Here is a 15,212-nt window from a genome sequence, read left to right as displayed (position 1 = left end):
TTATGTATATATATTAATAACATAATAACTAGCAAATGTGTTGAATGCATATTTATTTATCAAGCTTACTGGCAATTAATTATGTCATATCATGCTATACAGCATAACACTGTGTGAAACATTGTTGATCAGGGGGAAATTCAAATGGGTGGTCAAAAATATAGCCATGCACACATATCCTTATAGATGCATGCAGCCCACCTGGGCAACAACAGCAAGCAATGAGGAAACACTGCATATTTTTTTCTTTTTAATCTGTTTTATCTTAAATCTGTAATACAGTATTTAGAAGTCTGTGAAATTCGGAATTCCCTCCCAAGCGTACATTAGGGTACTTAAATAGGTGGCGTTTGATTCCCCTATCAGTGTAAAGCGACTTTGCTGTTAACACGTAAAACAACTTAAAAGGTGAAACAGATTAAGTGATAGATAGGCGTTTGGCACAAGATAAAAACTTCTGGTACTAACGGCAATGTACTTCATGCTCTTGTCAACAAATTTGACCTCTTTCAGCAGGGCAGGTCTTATTTATGACCCATCTCCTACAGGCATCAAGTTACGAGAGCCTTTTAAGCATGCAAAGTGTACATGCAATGTTTATAAATGATATTGAAATGGCAATCTTTCTATGTAGAGCACATGGGTTGAATAGCGATTAATGCAACTAATTAAGCCATGAACTGATGAGAATTTAGAAACTATGATCAAGGACAAATTGCATGTTTGCTGATGAGGAGTCTGAGACACTATATAATAAAACTTATGTACTTTAATTTAATTACCTTTTATACTAGCTCTCAAAGGTTTATCTGTTCCGGCCTTAACATAAGAGAAAATTTGTAGAATATAGGTAAAGTAAATACCTGGTACATGTAAAGAAATAAATACCAGATAATATTCATTTTGTGATGAATGGAATCAGACTTTACAATGTTTTGCAATAAGCATGCATGAGTAGAAACTCAGTGTTCAAGGGCCTGGAGCACCAAAGCAAGTGTATGAATTTGTAGTTGTTCACCAGAATCTGGTGGTGTCAAGAGTAAAATCTTGATGGGATGTTAAACAGCAAACTGCCAGACTTACAGGATAGCTGCTATTGAAAAACAGAAAGAGATCTCATGATTTGGGTTGCTTAATTGTGATTTTATTCACTGCCTACTGTGGTAAAAATTTTGATGTCATACAATTTCACTTCATATTTTCAAATTTTGAAAGTGTATATTGGTTATTGGATAAATGTTTCAGGATATCTAACATTGATTAATTAGTTTGTCAGATCTTTAACCAAAAAAAAATATACTGTGCTATTTTTATGCCATTGTTAAACTTGTTGCACAACACAGACTTATTCTTCATTTGTTGTCTGATTTATACAATCTGCCAAATTAATTTCCATTTTTATGCTGTGCAATGTCATGTTCTTGACATGCAGCGCATTTCCTCATAGTTTTGAAAAAGTGACTCACTAATTATTACTTCAACCTTAAAAAAAAATTGCTATAACAATCAAACTAAACCAAAATTGAGAACAGTGCAACCTGTCTAACTTAAAATCAGTTTAACTGATGTATCATTCAATGTCATTTGTCTGGAGCAGTTATTTCCTTTCCCTTTGGACATTTTGGACCCATTTAATTCCACTTTTATTGTATACATGTAATAAAGGACCCTTTGAGGAGGGTACGTCACATCTCAACATCTTGTAGCTGATCTTCTGCACTGTACAGTTAGAGCTACAATTTATCCCTTCCTCATCATACTTGTTAACCTTAAAGGGGTATTTTCAGAAATTAGATTACATAATGTTCATGCGACATAATTTTTTTTGAAAATTTAGATGGCCTTAAGGTAGAAACAGCTCGTATTCAGGTTTTCCTGTCCAGCTCATTCATTTTCGGATGTCTTTTTTTTTTTTTATAAATACTGCACTATATGTTGATGGTTTGATTTCCATCTTAAAATGGATTTGAAGGTTTAATGTTTTGATAAAACTTAATACCAGGAATGAATATGTCACACACTTCTATAAGCTGTCAATATGAAACACATACAGTACATGTATTTGTCTGATCCCATGTTTTAATGTTGCTAGTATTAGAAGAACTTCATGTGTTGTAATACATTATGATGTACACAGCATAAGACAGCCTGGACTGTACTTTTAAAGGGTACTGCAGAGTAGCAGGTAATTACATGTACTTGTATTTAGAATTGTCATAACATTTGATATCCAGCAATAATGAAAATCTTTTATAATTTTAACTGAAAATAAATAAGATAGACAATCTTCTTGTACTCGTGTCAATAAAGACATGCCTAATAAGAAGTTTTGACTGTATAGTAAGTGTTACCTACTCCATAAGAAACCTGCACAAGTTATACTGTGTTCTATTTTTCAGTCACCACACATCGTGTATATAACTGTTGACTTTAAAAAAAATAATTGAAAGATGTTAAATTTGACAAACACAAAACACAGTTCAATGGCACATGAAGATTGATAAGCATCGATTGGCTTTAAAAAAAGGTGGTCTCTGAAAAATGTATTATGATGCATGAAAATATTTATATCTTTAAATATCTAATCATAATGAGAGTTCATGCAGGAGAACCCCAAACAATGGAGGGTGTAGCGATTTAGATTGCGTACAAATTGTATACGTGTTTAAAGTTCATTGTACTAAAGAGCGATCAGGCAAAAACTGTTGTGATTTAGTTCCGATGTTTAATAATCTCACGATCAACTTCAAAATTTTTGATTGAACAATCTTATTCAACAAGGTAATGGAACAGATATTGAAAGGTAAGGCTTAAGAACAGGTATTGAAAACCTAAAAAAAAAAAAAAAAAGAAAGAAAAAAATGGGGGCTGTATTTATTGTGTAGATGTCTTGTTTTCACGCAAGGTATTATCTACGTATGGTATCTGCGTTTTGAGCTGTTTTAGGGGGCTGACTTCTCTGATAGCCGATCTCAGGTCCTGGTGACTCGTGTTTTGCGGAATTACGATATTGTTACACGAAGCTTGTCTGATGTGGGTGGTACGCTATGTTACAGTAATTGATGGGAAAAAAGCACCCAGAATTTGTTTTTTAAGGTTTTAACCTGCAGAATTGTTGAGTAAATTAAGGCAGGGAACCTCAATGAAAACAGCTCAAAAAGTCACAAAACTTGATAGCGTTAGAATTGTAAAGTCACGATATTCATGATTCATTGAAAGCTTGTTTTTAAAAAAAAAGATTACAGAACAAAAAAAAAAAAAGGCTCAAAATTGAATCGTCAATATATTTTACAGGTAGTTAAATGAAACCTATATATTTTCTTATTTCAAAGACATAACAGTTTTAAATTGATAAATCATAACCTTAATTGTAACTATATCTTAGTTGTTGAAATCTGCATTACTATACAGCATTTGTCCTGGATGGTTTCATCAAATGTCATTATGAGAAGTCTTTGGGTTTTGTTCCTAGCATGCGAGCCTAGTGGATCATTCCAATACACTTAATCCTCTGTAATTTTAAACAAGATTAAGGTATTAACTCCTTTACAAAGTATATTCAGTCATAATATTAAATTAAGTTCATTTGGAGGTGTTTTACCCGAGGACGCAGTCTTGCCACATGGGTGATTTAATGCTGGCAATTGGCGGGCTTTACTGGCTGTGTTGACTGTTTGTTTCTTCTAGAGATTTCAAACACCTCAAGAGTTTTCATATGCCAGGTGTGAAGTAGGCATAAATTATCTCACAAAAGAAAATATTCTTTATTCAAAGAGTCAAACTTAATCTTTCAGTTTGTAAGTCACTTAACCTCACACATACTGTCAGCTGAGTCATTTTATATATGAATAAAATTCTAAAAAATGGCTTTTATTGCTCAAATTTAGATTATTAATTTAAAAGGTTTTTTTTAGAGATAAATTTGTAAAGAAGTATATACACATAACTTGAAGGCTAAACTTACCTATATAGACTTTAAGTTTTCTATACTGAAAACTATTTTTTGTACATGTATTTGCTTGCGAGTAATTTTCATGAGGTTTGGGAGAGCCTCGGTCCTCTTTGCAAATATTTTAGAAATAAGGTATCATTTTTTGATGTATATCAGGATATAAATATGGGTCGGTCACGTGATCAATTCCCAGGTTTACAGATATTGGATAAGTACCGCCGTACTGTTTTCACAGACAATACACTGTATTAATTTTTAGGAACAACTGCAAATTTCAGGACAAAATTCAGAAACAAAATCCTAGTCAAAAGATTGGTCTTTTTCGAGGATAAGATAATTTTCTATCGGTGATTCTAAGCTTGAAAGGTATATGTTGAAATAATGCAAGTCTAATATTGTTAAGAATTATTCAGAACCTAGGACAAATTAAAAAAGGTAATTAAAATTATTAAAATATTTTTAGTAAACTTAAATAATTTTTAAAAGATTTTGTAATTCTTTGGATGTTTCTGTTTCTGTGAAGAACTTTTCTATATTTTATTTATTATGAGCTACAGTTTCCACATTTCTGATGGTTTTTTTTTTCCTTCAAAATCTAGGGTATAAGTTGTGCATATGATCATAGTCTAATTATGACCAGTATAGATTAAAGGTGATTTTAAGTCCTCTGTTGAAAAAACTTCTACTGTAAACGTACTATATTTGGCGGCGTATTCTATTTAGCGCATTTGGCGGAATGCAGCTTACGCTAAATCAAGTACGTCTAAATGCCATGCATATATGTATGAAAATTGTCACACTCAGGAATTTCGCAAATTCAAATCCATGCCAACTAGTTCATAATTTCCGCTTAATATCGTACACGCCAAATATAATACGTTTACAGTATTTTAGGCTGAATACTTATGAAAATCTATAACATGGAGAGGATCGACCCATTAATGCATGTAAAAAGGTAATTTACCCAGCATACTCAGGGTCATGTTAATTCAAGATTGAATAGGAATATGTTACATTGAACAATTAAATCTCAAGCTAATGAACTTGCCTTTTAAACAGACTTTACATTATATACCAAAGTCTCAGCATGCAAATGAACTGATTTTTTTGTTTCTTTATGTTAATACATGTAGCCGTTATTCTACTCCCAAGTCACATTAGTTTTATAGAAATTGCAGAAGACCTTCAGTCTACACACTGGTTTTGTATTTTTATTCCTCTGTGGCTGTGACAATAAAACTTATTCAAAAACTGACAGCCCCCATACACTGAAGTTGCTAGAATTGAACTCTATTTGCATTTGCAGTAGGAACATTTTCCCTTTGTATTTAACATACCAAGGTACAATTTGCATTGTGTATTAACTGTATATACTGGAATACTCCCTAAAGCGTGATCTTCCACAGCTCCCGCGATAGGGAGTCCATGAATTGTTAATGTTTATCAACGAGATGCAATCCACATTGAAAAGTAATTTGATGACACAACATGGTGTTCATATTTCTTTCTGGAATTAATGCACTGTGTTTGTTGAGTTTCGGCGTTTTCGGCGCTATCAAAATTACACTGTTTGCATTTGTTATGCAATTGTTTTGGTCAATATATTTTTTTCGCTGTTTTTGTTTTGCGGAGAAGGAATTTGGATCTGTCAGTGTCGACACTGTTTTGGATTGCAGGCAAAAAGAAGTGTTTGTGCAGCTCATTCAATCTGATTGAATATCATTAATCGAAAGAATGAAGAAGTGCCCTGTGGAAATGAAGTGACTCGATTGTTTTTATTGATCTCTATCAATGCTCCCCTACATAAACTTGTCTCCTGAATGGCCGACATGCTAATCAGAGCTGGACATTGTCTCTCAACATTAATTATTGACAAGATTTTAGGTTACCAGAAAGTCAACTTAAGACATATATAACTGTGTGAATTCAAACAGCATGGCTCCTATTCTTTCTATTAATTTGGAGTAGAAAAGTGACTTGTTTAAAAGTGTGGAGACTTAATTGACTGTACATTGATTTAACAGTGTGTGAAATGAAGGGGACATCCTGTGTGTTATTGATGACAAGAAAATGTAGTGCATAATAAAACTACAAATCCATACCAAATTGTGATTGTGAAAAGGAATTTGATCCATTCTGTCTCAAATATATAGGTTTTTTGCATACAAGTAATGATGTACTTTTAAATGTGATCGTATTCCAAAAAACTTATTTTGTGTCAGTGAGATAAACAATATGTGAATTGTTTCATATCGGAAAAATAGACTCATGATCATAAAAGACCGAAGGTACATTATGGGAGATCAAAAACGGTTCCCACCTTTAATACCGAGTGTGGACTCTGGGCTCTGTCAAAGAGGGATTACTTCAAACTGACATAGATGTAACAAATTGAATGTGTAAACACCGGCATTTGTTTGTATAAGGCATTGTGACAAACTGTTTGTACCCTATCTAATACGTACGTACCAGGGTAATGGTCTGGTTTGCCTACACGGCCAATCCAACGCTAGCGACGGCCCAGGAGGTAATATATTGTTGTTCTCCATTTTCCTTGGGGAACCCTCCAAAGTCACTTTAAATTGTTAATGGGTTGACCAACACAAGAATTGAAATATTGTCCACTTCATGTTAGCTCGCTAATAGAATTATTTGGACTCTTGGTTAAATGTGTGGCGGCTTTATAAACATATGAATTGGTTGAGAAAAAAAAGGAGATCCTCAAGTCCATATGATATGGTCAAGTAGGGAAAAAAGTGATGAGATTTGCACATTTCAATTTCAATGACCAGTGTAAATAAGAGAATGACATTTAAATTTGACATTTTGTCCTAGCTATCTTGTTAATTTTTCTGAAAATACAAACAGAGTCAAGATATCAATTCAATTTATTCAGTTAAATATACAACAATACAAAGAATCTGCACAAATATCATTGATCACTGGTGTGATTCATTTATTGATTAGTGTACATGCATATGTTTTGGTGAACCATCTTTCATGAATGGTAATTTATTTATTAATATTTCTTATCTAATTTACCAGTACATGTACTTCTTCATTCTTAGCCCTTGTCCCCAATTACCATGTCCTCAAACCCCTCATAAAATATTTTTAATACCAACATATATACTTCAGAGATTTTTTCAAAAAAAATACATCAATTACACAACCTAAAATAGTTGCAGATATGCCATACTCTTTTCTTTGTCTCCTCAAAACATTAAACAATGTACTTTATTCAAGAAACTTTTGATTTCTAGATACATGTATAACCATTGCTGAGATGCTTTTAAAATATCTTACTCTGAATTTGATTTCCTTTGGAAAGATTGATATATGGGTTTGAAATGTGTTTGTATTTTAAAATTGATATGCTGCTTATGTTTCAAGCACTACTAAATAATGCTAATGAAGGACTAGTCCTTATATTGTAAACTTAAATTTGTACAAGCAGGAGTCCTACCACTGCAACTTACAGCTAGCTCCTAATTATTGGATAGCCATTTTGAAATCAATGCCTATACTACTCATACAAGTGATACAGATCTTAATGTGTGGCTCACTATATGGAATTCCATTTGAAACCCAAAATTACATGTAATATCGTGCTCCCATTTACACCATTGAGGACCCAAAACTGCATGTTTAAAGTGGTTTATATATCCCAGGCATTTGTGAAACATGTGGTGTTAATTGATAACATTTTATATGTTACCTGAAAAGGTATAACTTGGGTAAACACATTAGCAGGTGTTTCATGGCCAGCTACTTCACAGGCAGTTGTTCAATTATGATTGTACAGTACATAGTTTTTGAACCTCCATGTTTTATGCACAAAGGCGTGGGAGCTTTTCATGTTAGATTTAATCAACTGCATGGCTGTTATTTCAATATCATGCTTATTCATCATAAATTGGTATGAAGTATATGGAATGATAAGCAATTTTAAGGGGAGGGGGTTAATGCATTACATTAAGCCATAAGAACAATGTATTCTTCAACAGCATGTTATCTGAGCATACATGTATATAAAGGCAACTCCTAGCCTCTTATCTCTTCCTGTTTTATTACAGTAATACATGAATTAAAACTTACAAATATTCACAATTTGATTAGAATTAGACCTTTCCTCCTTCTCTTTGTTATTATCTGTTGGCTCTTTAGTGCGGCATTTAACTGAGGTATTTGTGACCTTATGCAGATATAGGAAAAAAAATTAAGAATTTTAAGATGTGATGATTTTAATGGTTTTTTCCCCATTACATTTCTCAAAATTTTCTAAACTTCAATGTCTCTAGCATTTTGAAATTCAAAATGTTGTTCATATCATATTTCATATCATTAACTGTAAATTAAATGTGTATCTCATGATTTATCTCCATCATAATTTGTGCTGTCCTAAACTATATTCTGAAGTAAATTAATCAATAAAGAAAAGCTCAGAGCTGGGTACCTACAATCAATGTAAATGAAGCGCTGTAGTTGCTGAGATTGACCTGTATGCATGATCACTTTGTTATAGATAATTAGATTCTGTCATTTGCTCTTCAGAGTGTCAAGTCCTAAGTTATCAGTAATTAATGCTATCACAGGCAGACTAAAACTTTGAGAGTACTATTCATGTCCACTAATTAATTATTATTTTAGGCTGTTAATTAATTATCCACTGCAGGCTTTGTGACAATTCAGCAATATAGTCATATGTAGAACTATAGCCGGAACAATTATTAATTGATTTTAGCACCAGAGTGAACAGAAAACTAGGTAGTGTATTGATCTGACACCAAGGTTTAGGAAGAGAGACAAATCAATCGTTAAATTCTGACTGAAGGTATTTAAAACCATGCAAGCTCAGTGAGGGACAAACAGTTGTATATAGATTTAAAAAAAAATCTCTTTCAAGGGAGTGAACTCTTCCATGCCTTAATTGCTCTAACCATAGCTGATGATGAAAATTAAATATCCCAACTTTCCAGGCGTGAATTTTGCTTCTAGCAGTGGAAAAGAATCTGAGTCAATAAGCTTTTATATTGCTAGCTGGGACACAAGAACAAGGTCCTAATGGCTAATGAATTTAATTTTTTTTCATGCTCCCCCTCGTAAAATTGCCATGATACGGACTTAATGACCTAGTGCTGTTTACAAATGGAGCTGGAGGGTCAGTGACAGTTATTGTATTCTGGTCTTCTGTCCTATACCCCCAGGCCGTGCTGTCCATGTATTATGCATGTACAAACACTTGCAGATAACACCTGTTGATAGTGGTAGCAAGGACATTGTCTACTCGCCTGTCTTTGTAGTGTAAGGTAGTGTAATTCTGCAGTTGATTATACCTATAAGATATATGCCATGGGAATTAATATAAACTACTGGTAACATGTAGTTTATAGTCCGTGAATAGGCCTGAGAAAAAGGTAAATGATTTTTTAAAAATATAACCATAATTTTTTGTGTCCATTTTTTGGTCATTAATGTGTTTGTATATATACCGGCCGCTGCAGTAAGTTACTTCCTAAGACTTATGGAATACTTCGATTATAGATTTGACTTTGATGTATCAAATTCATGTAATCTTATAATACTCTACCATGAAACATGATTTGATATCAAAGATGTGTAGGAATTGTACTGATGGTGGTTTGGGGGCTTGCCCTTTTCTTTTGGAATTACAGAATAACATATTCCCCTAATGGCATTCTTTTCAAATACAAATTACTGATAATTCTTCTGCTTTCAAGTAATTTCCAATGTCATCATATAAAGGAGAGGATATGATAATCCTTATTAAGTTTATACTGAATGAATAAAAATGTGTTTAAACCACAGTTTAAGAGATGATCGAGTCTCTTTGCATGAGTATAAAATATTACATACTTTAAGCAAGCAAGTAATTTCACTTTAATTTGTTGCATTGAAAAATTCAGTAGTATTGGATTCAGGTCTAGAATTACTTGTATAAAAGTTAACATAAATACTATGATATTTATATAATGATCATTACAGAACATGCTCTGTTCATGACTCATACACATGGAATGTATGGAAATATGAAAATAATTTTAAATATATAAATTTATATGTTAATTTAATATCTTTACATATCATGAATTTAATTTATGAAAATTCTCGAAATCCGTAATTGCTAGCTAGACCATATATGATTATACCACAAATCTGTTTTTGATTATAGACATAAATTGTTGAATTTGTGACGAATACAAACTGGTAAAGATATACCATAGACATCTCTCAAATTAGAAAGATTTTAGACATAATAACGCTATCACTGGTTTCTGTGTGTCCTGTTTGATCGGTCTGATTGAATTACCTCCCTTATCTCTAGATGACAGGGAAGGAGTCCTTTTGATGTTTGATAAATGTAGAATGTTGACCATATGCTGGATATAACAGTACTAGTAGGGATTAGCTGTTTATATGTACCGGGTGGTCACCTATTTATATAGCCACGTGGACTAAAGGAAACAGATCAACATCCAACGTCACTGCTTGGACAATGGAGTTGAATACAGTAATGTACATCTTGAATTGATATAATATTTAATTTTTTTTGGGGGGGGGGGAAAGGGGGGGGTGTGCAGTGTATTTACAATGGGTTTTATTGCTAAATGAATTGAACTCATGCAGAATTTATATTCTGCTCATGGAAATATGAATTTAGATATTCACTGTGAAATAGACCCCTTTAACGATAACTGCGGTACTGCTGTCTTGCAGGGTAAATTGATATACTTTGCCAAAGTTTAAGTAAGTAGATAATTGAATGATGCAAATGAAACAATTGACATTTTGTCATATTTAACCAAACTATGTCAATTTGTCCTGCAAAAGAGCTGTACCGCAGTTACCGTGAAGGGTTCAACAAAAAGGGAATCTCAAACTGACTCAAAGGCAATACTCTATTCTGTATTATTTGTGAAAAAGTAAAAAAAATTTATGAGGGAGATTCATTATTATGATTCCCCCTGGATCAAAGTTATTGCAACAAAATATCTGGCTAAACAACATACCTAACTTCATTGTAAAAGTTTAACTATAGTCCTCTTTTCTGCAGCTACTGCAGGGTCAGGATAATTGTTGCCCATATCACCCTTGACCAATTTAACTATATAAGCTTTAATTTCCATTCCTGTATGTACTTACATGTACCGGTATATTGTTAAAACACAAGTTGTAGAAATATTAAACTTATATATTGGATGCAAGCTGTCATTGCACTGCATGGACTGACATTTTCTACGAGTCTTTGAAAGATAGCTGACTGGATTGGTTACTGTGGAATCATTAAAATTCGTGGGGGCCAATTTTCGTGGATTGCATAAATTTTACATGTTCAAGGGGACGTAATTTCGTGTATTCTATTACACCTACAAAGAGAGATATGACTTTTTAACCCTAATTTATATACCGGGTATATTCGTGGAGGATGTTAATTTGTGGATGAGATCGAGATACCCACGAATTCCACGAAAAATGAGCCACCACAAAATCTAATGATTCCACAGTCAAGATGCAACTCTGTCCTCTGAACCATTCTAAGTCTAATTAGGTTATATTGCATGGATTACAGGGCAAGTGTAACTTGCATGTAAAGAGAAAAAAGGCATACTGAAATTTTAAAATGTCCTGTACTTGAATTTTCACATCATCACAAAAGTTTCAGCCCGGCCCCACGGTCCACATTATTTAATGAATGGAAGTTGCATCTTTGCAAATGAAGGCTCCATTTTGCAACTTTTAATATACTTGTACATATATATGTACTTCTTAAGGTCTGATGGGGAGAGTGGACCAAACCCCTTGATGCTACCTAAGATTGAAAAGAAGAGTAGCAAGGGGCAAATGGTGTTCAAAGTATTTATTACCATGATTGCATAAAAAGAATATGAATATAAAGGTTGACTGTTGATTTCAGTTTGTAGCCATCAGCTATACTGTATAATATTGAACAACTTTTCTGAAAAGGAATATATGTATTTTTTTTGTACGTACATCATACATGTATTACATTTAAAAAAGTAATTCTTGTATGATGTAAAAAAAGAAAAATGTCCTGCCTTTAGAAAAAGTTTTTCTATAGGCAGGACACAAAACTTATACATGCAGTGTGTTATAAATGTATTAGTTCAGCTTTAGTGATGAAATGGATACGATAACTAATAATGCCCTATACATGTAATGATTACTGGTACATATAAATGCATTATATGTATTAAAAGCTAAAAGTGCATGGTCAGTGTTTTTGAGCCAAGAAATATGATTGTGGCAATACCCTAATATGACCGATACAGTTGATATATATAATGACCTTTAAAGTCACACAGGGTATATATACCTGAACAGGTGTTTGGAAAAAACGTTTGACCTACCTACCGACATTTTTTTATATTTTTATTTTAGACTGGCTTGTTATAATAAAAGGTGTTAATTTTTAATCTTGCTCTCGAAGCTTTACTCAGTATATTAATATATTTAGAAATGTATTACAGCTATCTATATACTAGGTATATTTATAGCTAATCACCTTTTTCATGTCTTTTTTGCTAAGCATATGTATTGGATAACTGATTTACTTTTTTTAGAGAAGTGTACCAGCTCTTACTGTTATAGGCCTATAATCATTCTAGATTTTATTTCATAATTAACAATAATTGTAAATTTGATTTATAACGACCCTTTGTTTCTGGTTGTTCCAGGTGCAGTGTGGCAGTGTCTTTGTGACCTCTAAGGACACTGTACAGAAAATCAAGTCCACCATCTTAGCAACCCACGTCAAGCACAAAAAGTCCAGCAAACATGCACTAGCTCTCGGCACCAGTTTTGGCCATGGTAAATATGGATTTTCCAATCCAAAAGTCAAACTTGATTTGATTTGATTAGTACATGTACAAGTACTGATTAATTGGTTACTCTCGTTTTACATTTCTCTCTTTCTTTCTCTCTCTCTCTCCTTAACATATCTGTAACGTTATTTACCAATTCAAAATGCCATAAAGGGATTAATCTTGTCATATTAACCTCTTTGGTTTTTAGTCCAATTTTTCAAGCATATATATTTAGTTTCCATGGTAATGCATGGAGGTTGGGCTTAGTATGCTGACCCCCAAATGGACTCTTATTCAAACAATGATAGGAGAAAATAGCAACTATCCTTCCCTGGAAATAAATCCAAAGTTTGAGGATGTGTACATTTTGGTTCAGGAAACATATGGGGTCTGTTTGTACTGCTGTCCAGAGTAGACAAATTTAAACGTAAATTAGCTTCCACTCGGGAAACATGGTGGAAGATCATGGCGGCCAAACAAGCATGCGTCGGTGACACGAAATATCCATTAATCACTCAAATCCACGTGTCATTATTGTCATCTTTTAATACAAATTAAAGTTTTGTTTGACATATTGTTCTGGTATCTCTCTCTGTGAGTGACCCTACTGCACCCAGCTTTTGTCCCCAAGAAACACTAGATGGTTATAAAAGATGGAGCACAATGGAAGGCACAGCCCTTCTGCCATCAGATAAGGCATATATATCTACCCGCAAAAATCTTACGACCAAAATTCTGACACATTAGTTTGAGTAATACCACACCATTACTTGGCATATCTATTTAAGTATTGTTTTCCAAATTTGTAATATATCAATCTTTAACACAGATGTTGAAACAATTGAGCTGTATGACTTCTTGAATAACTGTGTTTATATGCATCCTACGTAAAGATATCAGGATCATCATTTTTATTGGCAGCTAAGGTCAGGGTGCACCTCTAACAGTGCTAAATTTAAGGAAGGTGTATTGTAAATGGTGGGGTCTGAAAATTTTGAAATTCCATTTGTGACTGCTAAAAAAATCACATTTTAATTAAGACGATTTATTAGGTTTGATCTTAAGGCAGAACTCCCCACTGATATTAGAGACGACTCTGGCTGAAATTATATATAACAACAATATTATAAATCAAAATTTATTTGTGTGAGAGAAAATTTCACGAGGTTAGTTTGGTGCCAGAACTAGTTCTTTGTTATTTCTTGTATGTTACTCTTGTAACCTTTATACACTGAAAAAGGCTTGGTCACAAAAATTAGTTGGAATGAACCCCAAGTTTAGCTTTGCTTATCATTTAGCAAAAAAAATAACGACTGGCTGCTTTTCAATGACAATTATAGATCTCTTAACTCATATTGGTAAATATTTTCGGCAAGTGTACCAAGGTGTACCAAGGGATTTTAAGGTACATCTACCTCAATTAAACCCTACACAGGAGTCAGCTCACACATGGACTGTTCTTTGTATTCTGGTGTTGATAATGGTACTGTGTTATAGACAATTTTATAATTGCAAGTAATTATTTAGAGTAAATTAAGATTTAAAGAATCTTAATGGTTAACAGTCTTACACTTAGTTTACAAGTCTCTGACAATGCAAATAATGTATGAAATGAAGGGTAAAGGAATATATACTTTAAATCTTTTTGTAGTTTGGAGAGTTTTGTGGATGATATACATTACTGTATTATCTCAATCTTCCTTTCTAGATCTTTACAAAAAAAATCTTCATTTTCGTATGTGTTGTTCACTAACTTAAGTATTCCCCCCCCCTAAAAAAAATTGATATACCCTATATGGCTATAAGTTAATGCAAGGCACAGTATCTAATAGATTTGAAGTAAGTGTAGTTGGCATTCTAGAGGTACGGTAATAATTACGTTACCTAAAGAAAATCAAAATCTGATGTTTAATTGCAACACTATGAGAATATGATATCTTGAAGGTGCATCATTTTCATTAAATCTCTCTTAACTCCCTGGTATTTTTGACATCCTGTCCATTATGATATACCCATGCATGCTGAAGATGCATATCATATGTCCTTGCCATATGCATTGCATTACCCCCCATACAAGGTGTATATATACACCAGCAATACTCTGGAGAGCTGTCAGAACTGAAGGGTGGACAAGATTTATCATTTGTTCTCTTAGACAATGCATTGTTTGCCAACAATCCAAAATGACACTTTAAATTAGGTTGTTATACTACAAATTTCTTTTTACTAAATGAGAACAAACTTTCTATTTGTTTTAGACCTGTCAAATCAAACAGGCTCTCTGCTCGTCGACTAGCTGGGCTGTTTGAACTGAAATTCTATGTTCTCTGCGTGGATGCCAATCAAAGAATTAAGTCTAAAGTGTTTCTTTAGTGTCTTTTTTCCCCAAGCAGAACACATGGGGAGGGAAAATA

At 33.3% G+C, this 15,212-nt stretch overlaps 1 protein-coding gene across 7 annotated transcripts in view; it reads left to right on the top strand.

Annotated features, from left to right (window-relative positions):
- The window catches only part of LOC105317678 (serine-rich adhesin for platelets), a 36,119-nt gene that overhangs the window by 11,976 nt on the left and 8,931 nt on the right, over positions 1 to 15,212 (top strand). For 3 of the 7 annotated variants that reach the window (XM_011414394.4, XM_020062979.3, XM_020062977.3), the window contains exon 2: positions 12,670 to 12,802. In XM_011414394.4, the coding sequence (XP_011412696.3) occupies positions 12,670 to 12,802 (133 nt within the window). Of the gene's footprint in view, positions 1 to 2,674; positions 2,804 to 5,555; positions 6,480 to 9,202; positions 9,370 to 10,368; positions 10,485 to 12,669; positions 12,803 to 15,212 lie in introns of those variants that run through there. The other 4 variants (XM_034446090.2, XM_011414393.4, XM_020062978.3 and 1 more) reach the window with 4 other exon arrangements.

This window comes from Magallana gigas, chromosome 2, assembly GCF_963853765.1.
Source record: "Magallana gigas chromosome 2, xbMagGiga1.1, whole genome shotgun sequence".
Taxonomy (NCBI): Eukaryota; Metazoa; Mollusca; class Bivalvia; order Ostreida; family Ostreidae; genus Magallana; species Magallana gigas.
This window is presented reverse-complemented; position numbering and strand designations above follow the sequence as displayed.